The 23,944-nt window shown below is 38.5% G+C and overlaps 1 protein-coding gene across 9 annotated transcripts in view; it reads left to right on the top strand.

The window, feature by feature from the left end:
- The window catches only part of LOC139444918 (neuroglian-like), a 301,741-nt gene that overhangs the window by 231,171 nt on the left and 46,626 nt on the right, over positions 1-23,944 (top strand). For all 9 annotated transcript variants that reach the window (XM_071225929.1, XM_071225927.1, XM_071225935.1 and 6 more), the window contains 2 exons: positions 9,637-9,933; positions 14,024-14,397. In XM_071225929.1, coding sequence (XP_071082030.1) covers positions 9,637-9,933; positions 14,024-14,397 — 671 coding nt within the window. The remainder of the gene's footprint in view (positions 1-9,636; positions 9,934-14,023; positions 14,398-23,944) is intronic.

Genomic DNA, 23,944 nt, shown 5'->3' with positions numbered 1-23,944 from the left:
GATTATTTCTCGAGTTCAAAGAACTGACTTTCTAAGAATATAAATAATTGCATCGTCAATAATTTCATTTTAACATAAATGTAAGATCAACATTAATGATTGTTCGCTTTAGGATGCAGTCAAAGGTACAGATACAGCTTGTGCCAAAGCTGTAGGAAAACCTGATGAAATGTTCAGTGTTATCATTTCATAGAGTGGGTAATAGCACATATAAATATGCACAGCAAGAGTGGGGAGAGAAAGCCGTCATCCCAGCAGTGTCATTGTACAGGAAATGTGTTGCTGCTGCAACCAGGTCTCAAACAGGGAGTTCCCAGGGGGATGTGCCGAGCCCTGTTTCATTCTGCACACTCGCAGACAGAATTGGATACAAACCCAAGGGGTGGTAGGAACTTGATTAGGGGCTGGACCAGGGAACAGCTTCTTTGTTCTAATGCCCAATTAAGGGATGGGGTAGTTTTATTTCAGAAAACATTTAATAATGGACAAACCCTCTCCAACAGGAAATGAAATTCCAAATTGTAACTGTTGACTAATGCCATCAGGTTTCCAATGTTGAAAATATTGCATTTGTTTGAAGGAATGGTTTAGGCAGTTTGTTTGCAGTTTGCATCATCGGGAGGAAATTGATTTGAACTTCAACAGTGACAGTACAGAGTTTTATTTCAAATACAAGACCATGAAAGAAATCGATGAGAATTAAAGACATGAAAACCTTAAAACAATGTTTGGTGATGAACCATTTTATCTTTTTAATTGCGTGTCTGGTGTTGTGCAAGTGTTTCACGCAAGAGCTTGTATCTTAGTCATTATGTCATACAGGTGCAAGTTCAGTCATCTGAAGGTTAGAGACTCAGTGATTAGCTTAATTGGTTACAATAGCTCATCTTAATAATTGATTTCTCTGCATGTAATGACTGCTTAACCTGCTTAACAAGACCAGGAGGGTTGTCATAGCTATAGGATTATGTTATTCGTTTTGATTTCATTGTCATAAACAAAGAATTTGGCGAAATACTTTTGCTATTTCAATAGTCTTTATGCCAGAACAAAACTGTTAGAGTTTTAATTCATTTCCAAAGCGGGCTATACGCCATATTTATTACCATTTATTCTGTTGTTAATCTACTGATGTTTCACATAATAAGGATTTTGACATTTATTTTCCCAGATTTTAAAAACTCATATCATATTCAATCTGCGAAGTCATATCATTTGCTTGGAGAAAATCTTCTTTAATATTCATTTTAACGACCAATCAATCCTTCTTTAAGAAACTCCAATGCAGAGGTTGAGAAAATATTTAAGACCATGCAGGCTAATCAAAGTGTTGCAAAATCTCAAACTAATCAAAAAGTGCCTTCTTCTTTTTGGAGATATGCAAGTAATCTGACAGTAGGAGCTGATGCAATGATTAAATCATAAATCATGGGACATGCTTGTCATTGCCTGGCTAAGCAAGGTTGTCATCCATCAGAAGGTGGACGAGGGGGTTGTGTGACCTGGGACAGTCTTCAAGACAACGCTTTATTCCATGGTTTATATCAAGAAAGATCGGTAGCCATTGCATGAATCATGTAATGTGCTTCCGTTATTTCACAATTAGCAGGTGGATAGAATGAGTTTTGTAAATTGCTTCGGATAAAGAACACTTTATGACAGCTCCAGTGCATGCACGAGGTGATCAATGCTGTCGTCTTTGTAATGGGGTCATTTAAGCAGAGCACGATGTCTGTGAATGTAGAGTTGGCAATAATGGTGGTGGGTTTCTTATAGTACATGGTCAGTGAAAGGCACCTACTTGAACAATAGCACCCTTGACTTTACCATTATGTTTCTTGGGTTTTCAGCCAATTGTACGTGCTGGTGGGTTTCCCCAAAGTGATAATTATCATCATCACTGTTTGACAGCAATTGATAAACACATGCTCATGATATAGTCGGAGTTGTACAATCGACTCTGCTTTATGCAGAGATTTCTATTGGATATGGAAAGGGTTTTGTCGCTTTATTAACCAGGGTCTGAAGTGGTGCCTTTTGCTATTGCAGTGGCCAAGGGGATTTGTCATCTTCTGATGACTCTTGTTAATTTTTGAATTTCTTGTGTTTCCAATAAAACAATTTGGATTCAGCCTCAAACAAGAAGCATTTGTTTGCCACCATAACTCTGCATGAAACCATTATCTTTCAAGGCTAGAATTTGCCTTTATTTGTTGTTGGATTTGTAAACACATTTATAGTCACAACTTGAACTAATGTATCAAAAACAAGGGGAGGGGAGACGTGTGGTATTTTTCAGTAAAGCACGTTCTAGTTATAATCCAGAGTATGTACATTAATTAGTACTCATCATTCAACAACACTTGTAGTACTCATCATTCAACAACACTTGAAGTACTCATCATTCAACAACACTTGTAGTTACTCATCATTCAACAACACTTGTAGTTACTCATCATTCAACAACACTTGTAGTTACTCATCATTCAACAACACTTGTAGTTACTCATCATTCAACAACACTTGTAGTTACTAATCATTCAACAACACTTGTAGTACACATCATTCAACAACACTTGTAGTACTCACCATCCAACAACACTTGTAGTACTCATCATTCAACAACACTTGTAGTACTCACCATCCAACAACACTTGTAGTACACATCATTCAACAACACTTGTAGTACACATCATTCAACAACACTTGAAGTACTCATCATTCAACAACACTTGTAGTACTCACCATCCAACAACACCTGTAGTACTCATCATTCAACAACACTTTTAGTTATTCATCATTCAACAACACTTGTAGTACTCATCATTCAACAACACTTGTAGTTACTCATCATTCAACAACACTTGTAGTTACTCATCATTCAACAACACTTGTAGTACTCATCATTCAACAACACTTGTAGTTACTCATCATTCAACAACACTTGTAGTACTCATCATTCAACAACACTTGTAGTACTCATCATTCAACAACACTTGTAGTACTCATCATTCAACAACACTTGTAGTACTCACCATCCAACAACACTTGTAGTACTCATCATTCAACAACACTTGTAGTTACTCATCATTCAACAACACTTGTAGTACTCATCATTCAACAACACTTGTAGTACTCATCATTCAACAACACTTGTAGTACTCATCATTCAACTACACTTGTATGTCAAGAAATAGATTACAACAATAGTTTCTTATGTTTTCAAGTCATACAAGTTTTATATAAAAAAAAATACAACCCATGGCTATAGTTTATCAATCAGAATCTCTAAATATTAATAAGACAAGACCAGTTTTTGCTTCTTTGTCACAATGCCCAGATAAGGGAGGAAAGTGAAGAAAGGTCAGGGTTGATCTGAGGCTGTCTCCCCTGGAACAACTTGAAATAGAAGTTAAATAAAAGACAAACAAAATTAGGGACATACTTGCAAATTTTAGGGATGGCTACAACGAGAGGGAAAATTGGCCTGCCTTTCTTCATTCATAAAAAGACCCACAATAGGATCTGTTCAGGGTTGGAATGTAATATCAATTAGTTCTTAATTTCAAATTCAGCCTTTGTCAGAAAAGGTGATTTATTCATTATCTTGGTGCAATCATGTCGTCATTGTGTCATCGTCATTAACAGGCTTTAAAAAACAGGAGTGCTTTAGAATCATTATATGCGAAGTTCACCAAGTACAGGATAACAGAAAGTGGACAATTGTAAACTGAGCATCACAGGAAGTAACTTGATTTTGTCCTTAGTTATTGTCAATTCTCATGAGGAATCAACAAATTAAAGTTTGAATGGAATTCCAAATGATTTCCGCTGAAACTAGATCACAATTAAAGTTGGGGAAATCATAGTTTTCAACGGGATTCATAAATTAAACAGATTGTTGTCTTAAAATCGTTGATATGAAAAATCAATGAGTAGTGATCTGTGAAATTTGTAAATTTTTGTAAGGAATATCGTAATGGTGAAGGAAAACCAAATTGGTGGCAGCCATTACCAGGGGAGATAATTCTTGCTATGGTGTGGCTTGATCGCCCACTATCAATTCCCACAGCTGTTCAGAGCAATTTCATCAAAGCATTATCCCACAACACAATCCCTTTCCCCCATCCTGGATGATTCAACTTTAATTATCTTTTGCGACAATGAAAGTTAGCAACTTTTAAATATTTTACAGCCTGCAGCGCCCAAGTTTAATTTTCTGAGCCAAAAGTTAGATTTGTCTGACGATGGCCTCATCCTTAAAGTGTGACTTGTGCATTGTCTTTGAATTAAACACATTTTCAAATATGAGGACTGATTATTTCAAATGAAGCAGTATTATTTGATTCCTGCTGGAGATTTCTGCAGTGAAAGCTTTCAAGCCCATTTTCATTTCGATACAGCACTTTAAGAGGTCTTTTTGACCAAGTTTTGTCATTTGACCTTTTGTGATTGGCACGGGACAAGCTGTGTGGAGATGAGATGGCTAACACAGTTTGAGCCCTGTCAAAATCTCTTCCCTTGAACAATAGAGATAAATTCTGGACCAGACACCTGATTGGTTCCTCAGCTTTTGGGGCAACAATGGAATTCTAGTTCAAACTAATAAGTCATCTGATGCTCTGGGTTAATGTTTCTTAAGAGTGTGAGAATTCCAACTCCCTTAATCCCGAATTGACACGTTGCTCCAATTCTTAATTATTTCATTAGTAGCCTGGGCTGACTGTTGATCGATTCGAAATTGGGAAAAAGTACACATGTGTTTTAATTGGGACGAATTACTGCCGCCTGGCCTTTCCGTATGAAAACAGATGGTTTAGCTAATCAAGGCACGGGGATACCTTGGTGTTAATTTCCTTTGTATTTTTAAATTCATTTCCAGTTAATAAGTTCAGAATTAACAGACAAGACACTTTGACGTGTTATATATCAGTGGTTTGAAAAATAAAGATTTATTTGAGATGGTGTTTGACTGAACTGTTTCTATGGACATTAATTCATACTTGATCAACTTTGATCATATCCATACGTAATCAGTGAAGATGAAACATTTAAGTTCAACTAAAGGATTTGCTTTTTGCATGTTATTTTCAATGCCGAGTTTATAGTGCTAGCCCACTGAGATACCATGCCAGAGTTTAACATGAATACCCTAGTCAGACACAGTATACTGACTCCGAGCCAACCAGTCCTTGTTTAAGCCCCTTAATGCTGAATGCACAGCAGGGTAACAACAAGTACCATCTTGTAACGTCTCTTGGTATCGGACCCACTTCTGCCTTCTGGGCAAATACACTGTCCACTAAATCTCATATTTGTATTGATATAATATTTCCTTATATTGGGGTGTAATGTTCGGGGCCATGATAGGAGTATCGTATTGGTAGGTCATGTATTTGATCTGTGAAGATCTGGGTTAGAATAGGTCTTCAGCAACCCATGCTTGCCGTTAAAGGCCATTATGCTTGTCATAATAAGCGACTAACGGGATTGGGTGGTCAAACTGGCTGACTTGGTTGATGCATGTCATCATATCCCATCGTAGATCGATGCTCATGATGTCAATCACTGGATTGTCAGGTCCAGACTTGATTATTTACAGACCACTGTCATATAACTGGAATATTGCTGAGCGCAGTGTTAAAAACAAACAAACAAACAAGCAAAAGGTCATGTATTGTATTGGTAGGTCATGCATTGTATTGGTAGGTCATGTATTGTATTGGTAGGTCATGTATTGTGTTGGTAGGTCATGTATTGTATTGCCAGGTCATGTATTGTATTGGTAGGTCATGCATTGTGTTGGTAGGTCATGTATTGTATTGGTAGGTCATGTATTGTATTGATAGGTCATGTATTGTATTGGTAGGTCATGCATTGTGTTGGTAGGTCATGTATTGTATTGCCAGGTCATGTATTGTATTGATAGGTCATGTATTGTGTTGTTAGGTCATGTATTGTATTGATAGGTCATGTATTGTATTGCTAGGTCATGTATTGTATTGGTAGGTCATGTATTGTACTGGTAGGTCATGCATTGTGTTGTTAGGTCATGCATTGTGTTGGTAGGTCATGTATTGTATTGCTAGGTCATGTATTGTATTGGTAGGTCATGTATTGTATTGGTAGGTCATGTATTGTATTGGTAGGTCATGCATTGTGTTGGTAGGTCATGTATTGTATTGCCAGGTTATGTATTGTATTGATAGGTCATGTATTGTGTTGTTAGGTCATGTATTGTATTGATAGGTCATGTATTGTATTGGTAGGTCATGTATTGTATTGATAGGTCATGTATTGTATTGGTAGGTCATGTATTGTATTGGTAGGTCATGCACTGTATTGGTAGGTCATGTATTGATACAAAAAATACAAGAATAACAACAACATGTAAAATGGTGTGAACATAAATTGTAAAGCCCCATGTCATGGTCGTATGTTCAAGGCATCTCTAGCCAATATTTTATGATATTCCCTCACCAATGGCTCAGGGATAACACCATTCACTCTGGACACATAATAATACGTAATTCCTCCTTGGTCGATTGTTGTATAGTCTGTATAATATACCTCAGGACATTCAAGTTTCTATGTTTTGTGTGTTAAGTCCAATAAGGATTAAAGGTAGTGTCTTTTCATTTAAGCTGCTTTCAGCAATATTCCAGCTGTATGATGGTGGTCTGTAAATAATTGAGTGTGGATCACACAATCCAGTGATTGACATCATGAGCATCGATCCACTCAGTTGGCAAGCTATCACATATAATCCACCATGTCACCAAGAAGCCTGATCACAGTGTCCATTTAGTCACCTCTTGTGACAAGCATAGAGTGCTGGGGACCTATATACTTACCCAGAATCCCCAAGGGTCATCATTAAAGAACTTCAGGACACTTCTTGTGACAAGCATAGGGTGCTGGGGACCTATATACTTACCCAGAATCCCCAAGGGTCATCATTAAAGGACTTCAGGACACTTCTTGCAGATATTTTAAAATGGACCCAAATACACTGGAAGAACAAACAGCGTCTCTGAGAACACATTTTTGTTAATTTATTGAGACTAGAGAAGGAAGATGGCTAATAGCATCATGTAAAATATCAGGTCCCCCCAACCCCCCCTAATAATTACACACACACACCCCTTCCCCATCTCCTTCCAAAAAGCATGTCACGTGGGAGATGTATCCCATCGCAAGTGATCAGCAATTATGTCCATTAACTCTGTAACTTTATTATTGTCAGCCAATCAAACAGATGCATAAAGATCTTACTTGGCAAGGAAACTTTGTAGCACAAAAACAGTTCCACGAGTTCTCCCAGGGGAGATAACTTGGGGGGATTTTGTGTCAGGTTTTCTTTTTAGCTGAACCTGTTATTGTTGTGGGACAAGATTAGCTGACAATTCCCGGTATAACTCGCCGCTTGGCATTTTGAAAATTATGGATTTTTGCTATTTTTACATGAACACTATTAAACTACAATTGTTTACTTATCACATGTGTCAGAGTTTTAATGTAATTAGAGTTCTCATTGATTTTACAATTCTTTAATTTTGTGTTTTTAAAGAACTGTACAGACCAAAATATCATTTGTTTAATGTCAAATATTTATTGTTTCATTCCGATAACAAATTGAATATTTCAAAGTTCCAAAGTTCATCTGTACGTTCAGTCCAGTACAGAATTTACAAAAAATGTTTACACATAGACTTGCACAAGTCTGTAAGGCAATAATTAATAGTTTTAATTATAATTTCTTGATTATATGAATAATAAGAACACGTTGTGCTTATAAGAGACGGGCACCCTGTACTGTCCATGTATCTAGACTTGCCTATTATGAGGCTAGAATTACTATAACCAATGGACTCACCATTCAGTACAGCCTTGGAGCAAGGCTAGTATACACAGAGCTGCCTCCGGTCAAATACAGTGTATATCAATGAGATTCAATAAAGGCTTATAACTTTTATCAACAAGTGTTAATATATTTGATATCAAAAGACACCAGGGTGAGATCCTATTTATCATCCAAAATCATTCTTCCAACTTTTCCAGTTTGTAAACCGTAATAACCAGTGTTTTGAGTGTAAAAATGTCATTTGAAAGTAACGTCATGGTAACCTAATCGATGGTGTCACAATGGTCTTCAAAGAAGTGTGATGCAATTTCATTGCAGCGATATATGTCCTGGGAGACATGACTTGATCTAAGTGACCCAGGTGATATCTCCTGTGTTATTCAGCTTTTATGAAAACTGATGTGGGAGTTTTGAACAGTGATGTCCCAGGACAGATGTAGTTATCAAGAACTAGCATCTAAACCTTTTGGCAGTTCTGTCTTCATAAACAGGATGTGATACAGGTTTTTGAGAAGATTTTGCATCAGTGTATTCTGTGTTTACCCAGAGGCTTAAGATGATTCAGTTTGGTTTAAGTTTCAAAAACTTATATTTTCATTTTCTCATGGGAAAGTCATCCTACTTCTGACAGAGATAATGTTAACGTATTTATCTAGAATCTGAAAGGAAATCACGATGAACAGCAAGCCTAGAAGGCAATGTTAAGACAGATTGTTCGTAAGATTTGTATGTAGACATGATCTGCACCTACGTTACCTTCAGGTACTGATTGAAACACAACTAATTTCATATCAATAGAAAGATCAACAACAAAAACATGGGTTTTATATGTTTGTTTCTTTGATCAACCGGAAAAAAACAATGAAATAATCAACAAAGGAAAGTTATTGAAATATTGAGTTTTCACTTTTCAGACCTTGGTAACTGTGATTAGTGAAAGGGTGAATTTTCTTTCAGGTTGATTTGAAACCCAAGTCTCTCCCTCTCCCCCTCTCCCTCCCTCCCTCCTCTCTGAGACTCTTTCCCCCTCTCCCTCCCTCCCTCCCTCCTCTCTGAGACTCTTTCCCCCTCTCCCTCCCTCCCTCCTTTCGGAGACTTTCTCTCTCTCCTCCGCCCTCCCTCTCTCCCTCCTCTCGGAGACTCTTTCCCTCTCTCCTCCGCCCTCCCTCCCTTCCTCCTCTCGGAGACTCTTTCTCTCTCTCCTTCACCCTCTCTCCCTTCCTCCCTCCCTCTCTCCTCTCGGAGACTCTTTCTCTCTCTCCTCCGCCCTCCCTCCCTCCCTCCTCTCGGAGACTCTTTCTCTCTCTCCTCCGCCCTCCCTCCCTCACTCCTCTCGGAGACTTTCTCTCTCTCCGCCGCCCTCCCTCCCTCCCTCCTCTCGGAGACTCTTTCTCTCTCTCCTTCGCCCTCTCTCCCTTCCTCCCTGGCCCTCCTACCCTCCAGTTGTCCGTGTATTAAGCCAATGCTAGCATCTTGGTTTATGGGAGGTCGGGTAGCTCAGTGGTTTTCAGTTCAACTGTGAACTAGTCCAGGTTCAATTCCAGTCATGGAACATGGAAACCATTTCTTTGCATTGGCCTTGCATCATATGGCCACATGATTTCCAAACAGTTTCAAACAATTCTTGCTTATCTGATGTTTGAGACAACCAACACTAATGTAATACAACAAACTCTGATTCTGTTTTCATAATTTGTCAATGAACATAATTTTATGGCTGATAATCATTGCAATTTGTATCCTTGTTCTAAGACTTTGAATGTTGTTTGCAGGCCTGGTGTACATTGAGGATCAGCTGAAGAATGTAATAGTGAACGAGGGGGAGAGAGCCAAGTTTATCTGCAAGACGGCCACCCACCCGCTGGATGGGCTGAAGCTGAAACTGGAATGGAGGCATGATGGGAACATTGTGAATTTTACAAAAAATGACAAATATGTGTATAAACGTGACAAAAACAGACATTCGTTGATAATCAAGGATGCAAGAGTGTCTGATGCAGGAGTTTATACATGTAAAGCAACGGTGGACATTGACATTGATATGTCCAGTGCTCATCTTACAGTCCGAAGTAAGTACTAGGATTGCGTATTGTCGATGTTGTCAACAGTCATTTTCAGGTGGCTAACATTTCTTTCTCAAATGACATACAAGAATATTGGGGTAAATTTTCAGTTGAGAAAAAATGAAGACATGAAACTATTTATGTGTAACGACTTCTTGATTATTTGTATTGGCATTTCAGCTCTACCTCTTGACCCTTCATCAGGTGAATATTGAAGGTACAAGGTGTAGCCTCTTCATCAGGGGAATATTGAGTGGGCAAAAAGTCACTATGAATAAAGAAGTTGCTATCCATAAAATGTTTCAAGCCATTACATGGTTTAAAAGTATTTAGAGCTGTGACATTAATAATGCTTTTCTTGGCTTCTTAATTCTTCCAGTCTTAAATTATAAGGTGAGGTGAAATGGGGTTCGATGTGGCATCCAAGATTATGGCACTGATATATATAGCATGGACGTGTGTGTGTGGCTGCTTGTGCTAGTCTGGACTTTGGCCGATTCATAGTGCTAGCCCACTGAGATACCATGCCGCAATTTAACATGAACACCCCGTCAGACACAGTATACTGACTCCGAGCCGACCAGTCATTGTTTTGAGCCCTTAATGCCAAGCACCAGACAGGGTAACAACAAGTATCATCTTTTTAATTCATTTGGTATGACGCAGCCCGGGATCGAATCCCGGACCTTCCACTCTCCAGGTGGACACGCTACTACTACTCTACAGAGGCGGTCCTTAAATTATAAAACATGACATTCTTAACGCTTTCCTTGGCCTCTAAATTATAAAACAGAGTGACCTTTTGTGTGCATTCTCACATGAAAATAAGCATGAAAAGACTTTTTAGACATGAACTCGTTCATTTGGCTAGCAGTATAAAACTGGCATTAGTCGACACACACTCACTCACTCATGCATGCTTGGCACTATATAAGTGCAACAATCTTGAACGTGATGTGAGACCCCATTATACCTCACCTCACCATGAATCACGAGACATTAACCTATTAAAACCAGTTGAGCACAGTCCCCTTAGAGACCCTAGTTTCATTGATGGCTTCATGAAATTGTTTTTATATACAAACAGGTCACCACTCTTTAACAAGATCTTCATGAAGATCATTTTAATGGATGGCCTACTGACACACACCTATCTAAACTGAAAAGAATGTTACTTTTTATCAGTTAAAAACATATAACTTACACATGTACTGAAAAACTTGATGACTGGTTCTCTCACTGTAAGGAGTTTTCATGTCTTGAGTGCTCTTTACTGTCTCTGACTGACACTCACTGATGAAGTGGGGTGGGGTGGGGTGGGGTGGGGTGGGGTGGGGTGAGGTGGGGTGGGGTGAGATGAGGTGGGGTTAGGTGAGGTGAGTTGAGGTGAGGTCAAAGATGATTACACCTACACAGCAATGTGTGTGTGTGTGTGTGTGTGTGTGTGTGTGTGTGTGTGTGTGTGTGTGTGTGTGTGTGTGTGTGTGTGTGTGTGTGTGTGTATGTGTGTGTGGCTGCTTATAGAGTGCATCCATCCTTTCACATTATTCTGTCTTGTTTGTGTCAGGGGACATGGCCGTGTTCAGTTCTATATATGTCAGCTGTATCATGGACTACCAGCTTGATATGGGAGGAAAGCCGAAAGTGAAACATTTTCTTTCTTAAAACATCAATAGGGTACTTGAAATTTGATATAGGAGATAAATCATATTTTTTTAAAAACTATGCTATAGACGATTTTGGAAAAGGTAGTTTATTTATTACTTCATACAATATATTAATATACCCCATATATCATCCAAAACATGATATTTTGTTCAGTTATGAAATTTGATTTGTTTGTTTTAAACATATTTTATTGACATATATGGTCAACGGGATTGGGCAAAAGTTATCCAACTTATGTGGCCCTTTCAATGTGATTTGATTCAATGTGACAGTGAAAGATATAAAGCATAGATTAAATATTGATATGTTTCTGTTTCATTGTGTTCATATGTTACTTCCAATCGCCCTGTCATGACAATACATAAATGACCACTGCTTCGAAACAAGTGGCAGAAAACACTGTACATAGGATCTACAACTTTTCAAGTGATCGGGAATTGCTGCCTAGGGGTTGTGCAGTATAGATGTAAGGGGATTTACAACAGGGGTAACATTACGAGTGATGAAACGAAGGTTGTGTGAGGGATTCCATCATTTTCAGCAAGATAAAGTATCAGTTCTTGAAATGGTTGAGACTTCTTTTCCATTTGCCATCAGAGTGATCGAGTATGGTTTTACGCCGCTTTTAGCAATATTCCAACAATATCACGGCGGGGGACACCAGAAATGGGCTTCACACATTGTACCCATGTTGGGAATCAAACCCGGGTCTTCGGTGTGACGAGCGAACGCTTTAACCACTAGGCTACCCGACCGCCCCTCAGACATTATAATACCAGTCATACACCAATTCTCATATAGCATCTCCAGCATCCTGTTCCCTTGGAATCCTTATACTATAGTCAGAGAGAACATGTGACAAAACATCTTGCATTTCTGATGCTTCACAAAACAGTCTATTCCAATTTCTAATTCATATTTTTATTTTTTTTAAAAGACTTCTCAAAACCATTAAATGAAACCTTGAAAAAATGTCCTTTCATATGACTACTCATATTTATAAAAAAAAAATTGATTTGAAAAAAAAGAAGATTTAATTTTGAATATTGACAGTGATGTTGGCAAAGGTGGAGATAGATGTGGCAGGAAATGGTATTGTTTGAGTAATCTACGTCCACCTGCCAAGGAGAAGAAAAGTAATCAAAGTTTGTATTATTGAACATCTTCTTATGAATATTTCATTCCTGGGGGAGTTTTTCACCACATTAACACAAATGAGATGGACAAAAACCGATGCGTGATCTGCTGAGAGGTGTTGAAACATCTTCATAATCAGACGGAGGCAAGGTTTCATTTTGTAGAAAAAACAGCTAACCACAAGTGTAATTAGGCTTAGAATTGGAAATGTACTTGGGAACATGAGCTACTGATATTGTTATTGGTAGCGATTGTAATTTGTATCTTGGCAAAAAGTCACCTCTAGCTAAAGGTGTTAAAAGCACAATTTGATCTTGAAATGTTTGTTATATCAAGGAATTGATGTTGGTTGTCAATCAATGTCTTGTGGAAAAATGTTGATTTAAGAAAGAATTTTTTTATCATGCCTCTTGCTGGCAGAATCTACAGAACAGGATGTTATCTGGTGTTTATTTGTTACGATGATATGTGACAGGCTTGTTTAGATCCTATTTCTAGCCAGTTGTAGCTGAGAGTTTATCCAACAGTTGGTCAGTAGGTTTTGAATTCATAAATAAACGTCTGGTAAAATATGTTATTTGTGTGTGTAATTTAACATGAATGTCTATCAGTACATTAGTGTGTCGTCATACTAAACAATAAAAGTTTGACAATTAAAATCACAACAACTGTATATTGCACAAAGGCTAACAATAACCTATTGTGAAGAAGTCCAAAGAAGGTTGGATATAAATATCATTTCCTAGTTGCCACCAGTGGGGCAGGCTATGCTCACCTTTTTACAAACACCTGATTGATGAATTAACACCTGACTGATGAATTAACCACTGATTGATGAATTAACACCTGAGTGATGAACACCTGCATGGTCATTAGCTGATTCAAGACTGTGAAAAGGGGCTGTACACTATACCTATGTCACAAAATGAACACAAATACATTCATGCATGTCATTGTATCCCAACTGCGTGGATCGATGCTCATGATGTCAATCACTGGATTGTCTGGTCCAAACTCATTTTTTTTTTTACAGTCCGCCATCATATAACTGGAATATTGCTGAATGCGGCGTTAAACAACAAACCAACAAACAACCATGCTAGTTTGTCTTGTTAAGCATTTGATCAAAGGGGTGTCATCGATGTTCACGATGATGTAAGAGTGAAGGTTTCTTTGGGTGTATGGAATTTGAACACTTCTCAGATGTTTCTCTTCCCTGACATTTATTACCCACAATTCACCTTTTATAGCTACCCCGACACCGAATGTAACTGTGTCCTGTCTGTTCCAGGTGCGCCTGACCCGCCCATAGAGGTGCAGGTCATCAGCTGTCACGGGAAATCGGCAGAAATTGTGTGGCAAGCAGGTCCAAATAATGGAGACGATATATCTGGTTTTATCATACAATATAATACCTCGGAAAGCAAGGACACGTGGCATGATTCGGACGATAGAAGCCTAGGAGATGATCAAACGGCTTATGTGAATCTTAATCCCTGGGGTACGTACTCTTTTCGGGTGCTAGCCATGAATTCTGTTGGAATCAGCAAACCAAGTAAAGCGACGAAACGGAGCTGCACCACCCCCCCAGAAAGGCCATATCGGAATCCTGACAACGTGCATACAACGACAGACAAGAAGGGCATGCTGGTCATCGAATGGACGGTGAGTATTCTATTGTCATCCTTCTTGTGGGTCATCGGTGACAGCGTTAGAATATTTGCAGAATGTAAAAAATTTAAAATAATTGCCCCAAATGTTTTCCAAGTAGGATATTAATTTTGAAAATGAATATTAACCTCCAGACAGCTGCAGCTGGAGTGGTATATCAAGATTTGAGGCGTGTGCCAAAAGGGGAGGCAACTCCAGCAAGAACGAAGACATCTTTGGAAACGAATGAGTAGAAGCTCTGTTGAAATAATCAGAATTAAAGAGAAGTAAACCACTGACGTTTCTGGCGACACCTGCTTTTTAATGCAATGATGATGAAATATGTTTAGTGTAGTAATTCAGATATCTCATAAAGATTATTAACTGGAATGAGACTGTTCTACAACTTTGTCAAGCTAATGCCATTGATCAGTTTCATGTAGAAATACAACACAGATGTTTCAGGAATATTCTTTTCAATTCAATAATGTTTCAGTGAATCTAAACTTCAAGTTTAGTTTCGATGGTTTCACTAGATCTCTGCCACACTGAGGATTCTTGAGTAGGATAGGTCGGTCATCAGTTCCTCATGGATGTCAGAACATTGAATAGGAGTATTGAGTGGTTATGTCTGACTGATGTCATTGTTCCCTTATGATGGCGATTTTGCACAGGCGTCCATAACTGGAATAGCGTAAAACAACATTCACTCACTCACTCATGATCCCGTGGCTGGAGAACTTAAGCTACATAAAATAAGAAAGTAAATATTTCTCGGACACATTTTTCTCAAACTTAAGTGGGTAAGTTTTATTTTGTTCATCATCAAGAAAACCTACAAACACAACTGGGCACACATTGGACTTCTGGATACCAATGGACTACATTTGTGTTCATTTTATGGATAACAGAGTCTGCTTCATATGACAAGGGAAGCATATTTTGTTATTGGCACTATAAATGACTGATGTGCAGAACTTAAAGGGATGCGCAAATGCTGAATAAACGGTTCCTCTTTTTTGTTATCCCCAAACATATCACTGTATGATCATGTAGAGAAATATATATTACTTACAGCATGACTGATTCATACAATTCTTCATGATAAATAGATTATTTGAAGGCTTAAAATGAACAAATGTTCTCTCAAATCTCCACACAACTCCTGTTTTAAAGGTTCTGTATATGTGCCAAGATGATTTTCTCATTTTCCATAATCAGTATTCTCTAATTACTAAAAAACAAAAGCAGTGGAGGGAAAAATCAATGTCTTTATCAAATAAGGCTTGCACCTATCAAAAGGGAATTCATCAAAATGGCACTTCAGCATGAAGTTTGAACCCAACTATTGATTTCATCAAATTCAATTCTAGAAAATTTAGGCATGTATTTTTCTAGGCATCATATGCAATATCTAATTTTAGCTGTTTCTATGCAGGGATTAAGTTTAATGATCAAGTTTTTCAAAGCAGAATCAATGTCAGTACATATTTGATTAATCAGCAAAAACTCTTAACATACATAAATCAATTACTTTGAGACGGGTATAAATGTTGTCAGGTTATTGTGATCTGCTGGTAGAGTTTTCCAAAGTAAAATATCACAAGATGGCTGTCAGAATGCTTGTGTGTCACTATTCATTATGGTTGAATATATGAAATTTGATATGCTTTGTAGGTTGTTCATTAACACTTCAATGGCGGCACGCCATTATCAATCATGATTATTGCAAAACCCATCCAAGCTGTGTCTATAATTTTCTATTGCAATTTTTTAATCTAATTGTTGTACATATACATTCTTCTCTGACTGACAAGTGGAGAACTTGTGTGTGTGCCTGTGTGTGTGTGGTTTTTTTGTGTGTGTGTGTCTGTGTGTTCAATTGTAGACTAGAGATTTTCAAGCCTAATGAATAAATTTATACTTAAGTTGTTGTGATGCTGACAATATGTAAGTTCCTGTTCTCGTGAGGTAGCGTAATGGTTAAAGTATTTGCTTGGCTTGCCAAATATCCAGGTTGAAATTGCCAGTTATACCCTCCTGATTTTTGACTCACCTTTGACCTTCATGTCCTTTTAATCAGGTAACTCTACATTTTTAACATCCCCTCTGAGTGTATGGTTCAGGAAACTCACATTTTATGTTTATACTGCAGTGTAGTGCCTATACTGTACACATACACCAAACCCATAGCCACAGCACTGATGTCCTCAAGGCTGCTCACAAAATTCTGTTTCTAGCATGGTCACCATGACAGCCATGTTGAAAAAGTCATTTTGGCTATAAACTCATGTGTTAATTGATATGCAGTCTCAGTCATGTAGAAACCTCTGTTGTGTTTTACGAATATAACTTTGATGATCTTCAATTACAAATGATGTAATCAATCATGATGCAAGCTTTAAAGACAAATGAAGGTAAGCTACAGAGCCTCATGGCCCTATTAATACTTTTATACCAAGAAGATTGGACCTCATAAAGGGTAATTTCTATGTCCTATAATCATTGAAACGGTAGGGATTGATATTGGTTGTCCTCACGAAGGAATTAGCACTAGGCCCATTTGCATGACTACAAATTTTCTTCCATACATGCCATTAAATTTCCCAGGAGTAAAACAAAGGAAATTCATGAATAGTTTGCTGTCTCTTAGACACATTCCTTAAATCCTGTTTTTGATACCATTATTTCCACTTCTCTAGAGAAATCTTCCTTTTTCCAACTTGTTTGAGAAAGTCCTGAATGTCCCGTCATATTACTTATTACCTTTGGACACTGATGGTCTCTGCCTTGAGGGAGTAGTTCGGATGTTACGTGACAACCAGCAATGTTTTCAGATGCCCCATAGGGTCAAGTAAGTGGGACTGGTCCAGACAAATCAGTGGTCAATAATCAGATATATATGCTCAACTGCAGGAACACCATCACTTCATGAAAATACTTCATGAAAGTTTCCCGATATCAATGGCTTTTTTAGGTATCTTGTTTTTGACGTTTGTCTTTATCCATCTTGAATGTAATAGCGACCACAAAGTGACAGAATGTTTTCCATGAAAATATAATTTCACTTGCATTTCCTTGTGCCTTTTGCGATACACGGCAACCCAGCTACGTGGGTCCAACTTCTTGCCTTGATACTAGCGCCATGCCAAGACTTAGGAAGAATAAGGGAAATCAGGCTTGATGACAACTTCTTGCCTTGATACTAGCGCCATGCCAAGACTTAGGAAAAATAAGGGAAATCAGGCTTGATGACAACTTCTTGCCTTGATACTAGCGCCAGGCCAAGACTTAGGAAGAATTAGGGAAATCAGGCTTGATGACAACTTCTTGCCTTGATACTAGCGCCAGGCCAAGACTTAGGAAGAATAAGGGAAATCAGGCTTGATGACAACTGCATGCTGGCCAGACTGTATGAATGCTTGCCAATTCTTTTATGTCCACAATTTGGTTGTTAACATTAAATTTGGATACGGACAAATGTCAAAAACAAGGTATATTTCAATGGGAAACTTCATGAACTATTTTATTAAAGCTTTGTTTCTTTTGCTGTTCAGTATATTTAGCAATGATATGTTCATAGGCAGAATACAATATTGCACACTCAGCACATTCATGTGCCACATGCTATCATCAGGCTACAATATTGCACACTCAGCACATTCATGTGTCACATGCTATCATCAGGCTACAATACTGCACACTCAGCACATTCATGTGCCACATGCTATCATCAGGCTACAATACTGCACACTCAGCACATTCATGTGTCACATGCTATCATCAGGCTACAATACTGCACACTCAGCACATTCATGTGCCACATGCTATCATCAGGACACAATATTGCACACTCAGCACATTCATGTGCCACATGCTATTATCAGGCTACAATACTGCACACTCAGCACATTCATGTGCCACATGCTATCATCAGGCTACAATACTGCACACTCCGCACATTCATGTGTCACATGCTATCATCAGGACACAATATTGCACACTCAGCACATTCATGTGCCACATGCTATCATCAGGCTACTATACTGCACACTCAGCACATTCATGTGTCACATTCTATCATCAAGACACAATATTGCACACTCAGCACATTCATGTGCCACATGCTATCATCAGGCTACAATACTGCACATTCATGTGCCACATGCTATCATCAGGCTACAATACTGCACACTCAGCACATTCATGTGTCACATGCTATCATCAGGCTACAATACTGCACACTCAGCACATTCATGTGTCACATGCTATCATCAGGCTACAATACTGCACACTCAGCACATTCATGTGTCACATGCTATCATCAGGACACAATATTGCACACTCAGCACATTCATACGCCACATGCTATCATCAGGCTACAATACTGCACACTCAGCACATTCATGTGTCACATGCTATCATCAGGCTACAATACTGCACACTCAGCACATTCATGTGTCACATGCTATCATCAGGACACAATATTGCACACTCAGCACATTCATGTGTCACATGCTATCATCAGGACACAATATTGCACATTCAGCACATTCATGTGCCACATGCTATCATGAGGCTACAATACTGCACACTCAGCACATTCATGTCAAGCAGTATATAATCCTGCACGCTTGTTACCAGAATGAATGAGACCCATGAGGTGTCCGCTGGGAAACTATTTCAAGAAACAAGGACACTGGTTAACCTTAACACCACAACACAGACATATCATTTGTAAATATTTGACTAACCCTTGTGTGAAACATCAGTCTGCTGCCGTAGCCTGCAGTCCCATTGATATTTGATACATGGGGTCGGGGATGACCAGGGAACCAATCACAGACTTTCCTGTTAAACCTGATCTGCAAGATGTCACATTTTTCCTGTGTAGCAGGTGGGTTAGCCACAAATATGTGAGTAAATACCAGTGTTCACATCCCCAAAGGCCCTGGTTTCAGAAAAGAGATGTTAACACAGACAGATTGATAGATTTACCATCGGAAGGGACCTGTGGTGGATGTTGGAGGTAGCAATTGCGTAGCTCCAGGCAGGGTTGCACCAGGTGATGAGGAGCTGTTATCTCCACCCGTCTAATTTTCTGTCAATCGTGGCATCTAATGAATCAAAGTCCCCTGTGTAGATCTTCCTTACCAGAAGGTCTTCCTATGTAATAGTAAAAGTCTGGAAAGTTTACACAAGGGTAAATGGTAGGTTGAGGATTTAGATTTTGAATCAATTGGGATCAGACCAATAAATTGAGATAAAGTTGGGTTAGGATCGGACGTGGCATCTACTTTATCAGTGAATCACAAACTTCTAAATGCCAGTTACTCAGCATGCATCTTAATGACTGTCTCACCTGAAAAAAAGTGTTGGGGTGAAAATCAATTATAGCAACCTCCAGGTTGGTGAAAACAAATTAAAGTGTTAAAGAATGATAAAAAAATGTCTGCATCTGTGAACTGATGGAAACTTGCCTCAAACTAAGTTTCTTATTTTTCCTCTTCTAGCTCAAGGGCCGTTGGATATTATGTTGTGTGAAAGCCTTTGTCTTCTGAAAACTTCTCTGCATTTTTGTTCTCCTTCTTGAAACCACAACAACTCTGAACCTGAAACGTGGATGTTTTTCCTCGTGTTCTTCCTCTCAAGTTTGTTTCATCATCCTTATCCAAACATCACTTGATGATTTCCATGACAACCATTTTGCAAAAGCTACATATCACTTTTTTGCACATAGTGAATCAGAGAACTTGATCATCAAGGTAATTGGATTTTTTATCAAATAATTCTTTCTTACACACTTTACTAATTACAGGTAAGTTTCAGGCAGGTGAGCTGCAGAGCCCCCAGGTCTTGTTTGTAAAGAGGTACAGGGCAGGGTTTGACAAAATGATCTTGGTGCTGTGACAGTTGCAAGTGATTGTTGAAATGTGGGAGTTACCATCTTCCAGAGGCAACGAGTTAACTGACTGTAAAAGTCCAGTTTCCACCCTTGCCGAACTAGGTTGGAATTACAGCTCATGATATAGTCGGAATCATACAATCGACTGCTTAATGCAGAGATTTCTAACAGATATGGAAAGGGGTTTGTTGCTATATTAACATAATAGGCTATTAAAGTAAGGCTTGCATACTTTGAGTCCATCACAGCTCTCAAACTGGACAACTTTGACCATTAACGCAATTTCTCTGGAAACAATCACACTTTTGAGAGGATTCATCACCATTATCCCCACAATCACAGAGACAAAAAAAATTGTAAACAAAATAATAATCAAATGGTTAGCCAATTATTTTGTCAATGGAGTCCCTTGTGACGTCAGCCTTCATGCATCCTTGAGACAAGAAGCTTATTGTGGATACTATATATAATCCCTTAATAGATAATTGTTGACTGTCATAGATCTTACTTCCTGTTGTTAGTGGAGGTTTTACTCTGGCCATGTGCACCTCTCAGGGGGACTCTGTGTCCACAATGACACGCAGTGACCCTGAGAAGGGAAGCCATCGGAAATGGACACTGTCAACTCATCTGGGTATCCAGGTCTCTCATCATCTTCTTCTGAACTGCTTCGCAGCTCAAATTAATTATTGATAAGTGAAAATGTTAAGCTTGTCCGCGAGACAGCAATTTTTGTAAAAAGTCTCTTGTGTAATATTTTTATTTTGACATAATTTCCTGTCTGTCAACAAAGGCTGTTTTATTATGTAACACTTTTTTCCAAATGTTCAGATTCAAAGTTTTTATCAACTTTGTAGTTAATGATCAGGTCATGGCCTAAGCAGTTCCATGTGGAAAAGAAAATGGAGAGAAAAAACTAATATATTGCATATGCTGCAAATAGGTTTTGGACCGATAAAATATAAATTTAAAGAAAAGTTTTCTCAAGTAAAGGGGGATAACTGGTTTGATGGCAAATCTACATATGTGATATGTGACTGTATGCAATAAGATATGTGACTTTGGGCTCTATAATACGTGATTATGTGAAGTATAACGTGACAAGCGACAATATGATTGGTTGGTTTGTTGGTTGGTTTTTGTTTAATGCCCCACTCAGCAATATTCCAGCTACATGATGGCAGTCTTTAAATAATCGAGTCTGGACTAGACAATCTAGTGATTGACATCATGAGCTTTGATCCACACAATTGGGATACAATGACATGCATCAAGCAAGTCAGCAAGTCTGACCACCCGATCCTGTAAGTCTCTTATGACAAGCATAGTCGCCATTTATGGCAAGCATGGGTTGCTGAAGACCTGTTCTATCCCGGATCTTTACTGTACAATATGAAATGTGACTATAGACAATATGTGACCACTGACATGATCAGGGAAATGTTCACTGAATCTATTTCTAAACTTTCTTTTTTGAAGCTTTTAAAGTTGTCAGTTTAAAGTAAGTCACCCACAAAAATCAATCAGTGTTGGGATCATGACAACTCTTTACTTGTCAGTAGTCCATGGGAAGGTATTTTTACACTAACCAATTTTCCATTTGTGTAAATATTTCCTTGCCTGTTTGATATTCACGTCCATCAAGGCCTGCATTAGGCTGGAATCTTACAACCACATTAAAAAAAAGGTTCAAGGATGAGACCCATTACAGCTGCCTATTCAGGAATATATAAGGGAATAATTTGACCCGTGAGGCGGTTTTCCAGAAGAAGACTTACGGTTTACCTCAGTGCCGCGTCTAGGTTCTCAGGAGGGAGGAACATTTATTTTCATGGAAAACTAAAAGCTACAGGACCATTTCAGGAAGGTCCTTGCAAATTCAAGTGTCAGAAGTGAACTTGAAGACACAAACATTCTTCAGGAGAAAGGGTAGTGTCCATTAGAGATCTCCAGCAAGAAATGACCATGTTCAACTAAATATGATTTCTTGTAAACATTAACAGAAATTCGGTTCAGCAGGCAGTCTTTGGTATAATGATGATCTAAAAAGCTTGGCCAAATCTTGATCTACTGAGTAGTGTATGCAGTTGAAATGATGAGTGTTTGTGGAAGTCTCAAAAGTTCAGTCTCACAGTAGCCATCTTTGATTTCATCTCAGCATTGGTCCGAGTATTATAGATCCCAATTAGATGGTCTAGACGAGCCTTCTTGGGACCAGGCATGTCTGGTTAGGGTATTTTGTAACCATTTCATATCTTAGTTAACACATTCAGGTGACTGAGGAGGAAGAAGTGTCCTGTGGGATGTCTAGATGCGATATGGAACTTAATAGGACAAGACAGATCTATTGGTCACTTTCAAAAACATGTTCTTATCAAGGGTATATATTTCCCTTGTGAGAGTATGAACGTCATTCTTAATCTGATGTAATTATGACCTCTGATGATGTCCCCTGTAGAACATCGTAGTCTGGAGAAGAAATGACCTCCACAACCAGACTTGATCATGTGATCAGGCCATATATACTGAAGGAAAGAAGTAAGGGCACACATAGCAAGGTGTCTGATAGTCTTCCTGTTCCAATTCCAATGCTTTGTATCAGTGAGTGGGAACTGGTGCCCGAGACATCTAGGAGATGCAGTATTCACTGGGTAAGCCTTTAGAATACCAGGATCTTATGATTTAGGGTTCGAATTAAGATTTCCCCAGATTAAGATCCTTGGTTAATTAGCACTAGATCCATATTTGTTGTATTCACCAATCCTCAAGCATTACTTCATGCTTTGCTTCACTTTACTGACACTCTGATATAACTGGAGTACTTTTCAATGAAGTGTTGAGCAAATGATTTAAGAGTAAGTGAGTGAGTGAGTATGGTTTTAGCAATATTACAGCAATATCACAGTCATATTCTGGAATAGAGAGGACAATCACCATGGTCTAGTGGATACAGCATCTGTAGAATGTCTAGGGTGTCATACCAAAAGATGTTAAAAGATGGTACTTGTTGTTACCCTGCCTGGTGCTCGTCATATAGGGGATAAGACAAGGACTAGTAGGCTCGGTGTCTGAGTGGGGTATTATCCTTGAACAATACTTTAAGTCTGAGTTAAGTCTGATTGCAAGTAAATCAGTCACAATTGTGACAAATGGAATGAAGACCTATTTCAATTTCTGGACATCACATATCAAGATGTGGAGGTGAGACTTGACTTTATCACAGTAGTTAGCAGTAAGTGTACTTGGGAACACATTTCTAATTGACACTGACATTGATGAAATGTTCACTATGTAATGCACAATGCTGGAGTACTTCCTATCTAAGGTCTTATGTGCTAGTTTGGGAGTTTCCATGTAAATTACACATAATCAGTGTATATACTAATTCAGAGAGCTACAAGACTTGTGGCACCTTACAACCTGAAATAGAACGTAAAGACTTGAATAAGCGGATTGGGTGATGCCTTCTTAGACAAAGCAGGTCAAATCCTAAACAATGTTTCGATACCAAGATCAAACAGATCCTTCGATGTCTCTTAGAACCGCCAATGACCACTGTCTCATCAAGTGCTTGTCAGAAACATACATTTTATTCATTGGAATTAAAAAAGTTGGACATTATCTATAATAGAAGGACTGTATATGCAGACAGACAGG

Source organism: Haliotis cracherodii, unplaced genomic scaffold (genome assembly GCF_022045235.1).
Source record: "Haliotis cracherodii isolate W230 unplaced genomic scaffold, xgHalCrac1.p SCAF_6, whole genome shotgun sequence".
Lineage (NCBI taxonomy): Eukaryota > Metazoa > Mollusca > Gastropoda > Lepetellida > Haliotidae > Haliotis > Haliotis cracherodii.
This window is presented reverse-complemented; position numbering and strand designations above follow the sequence as displayed.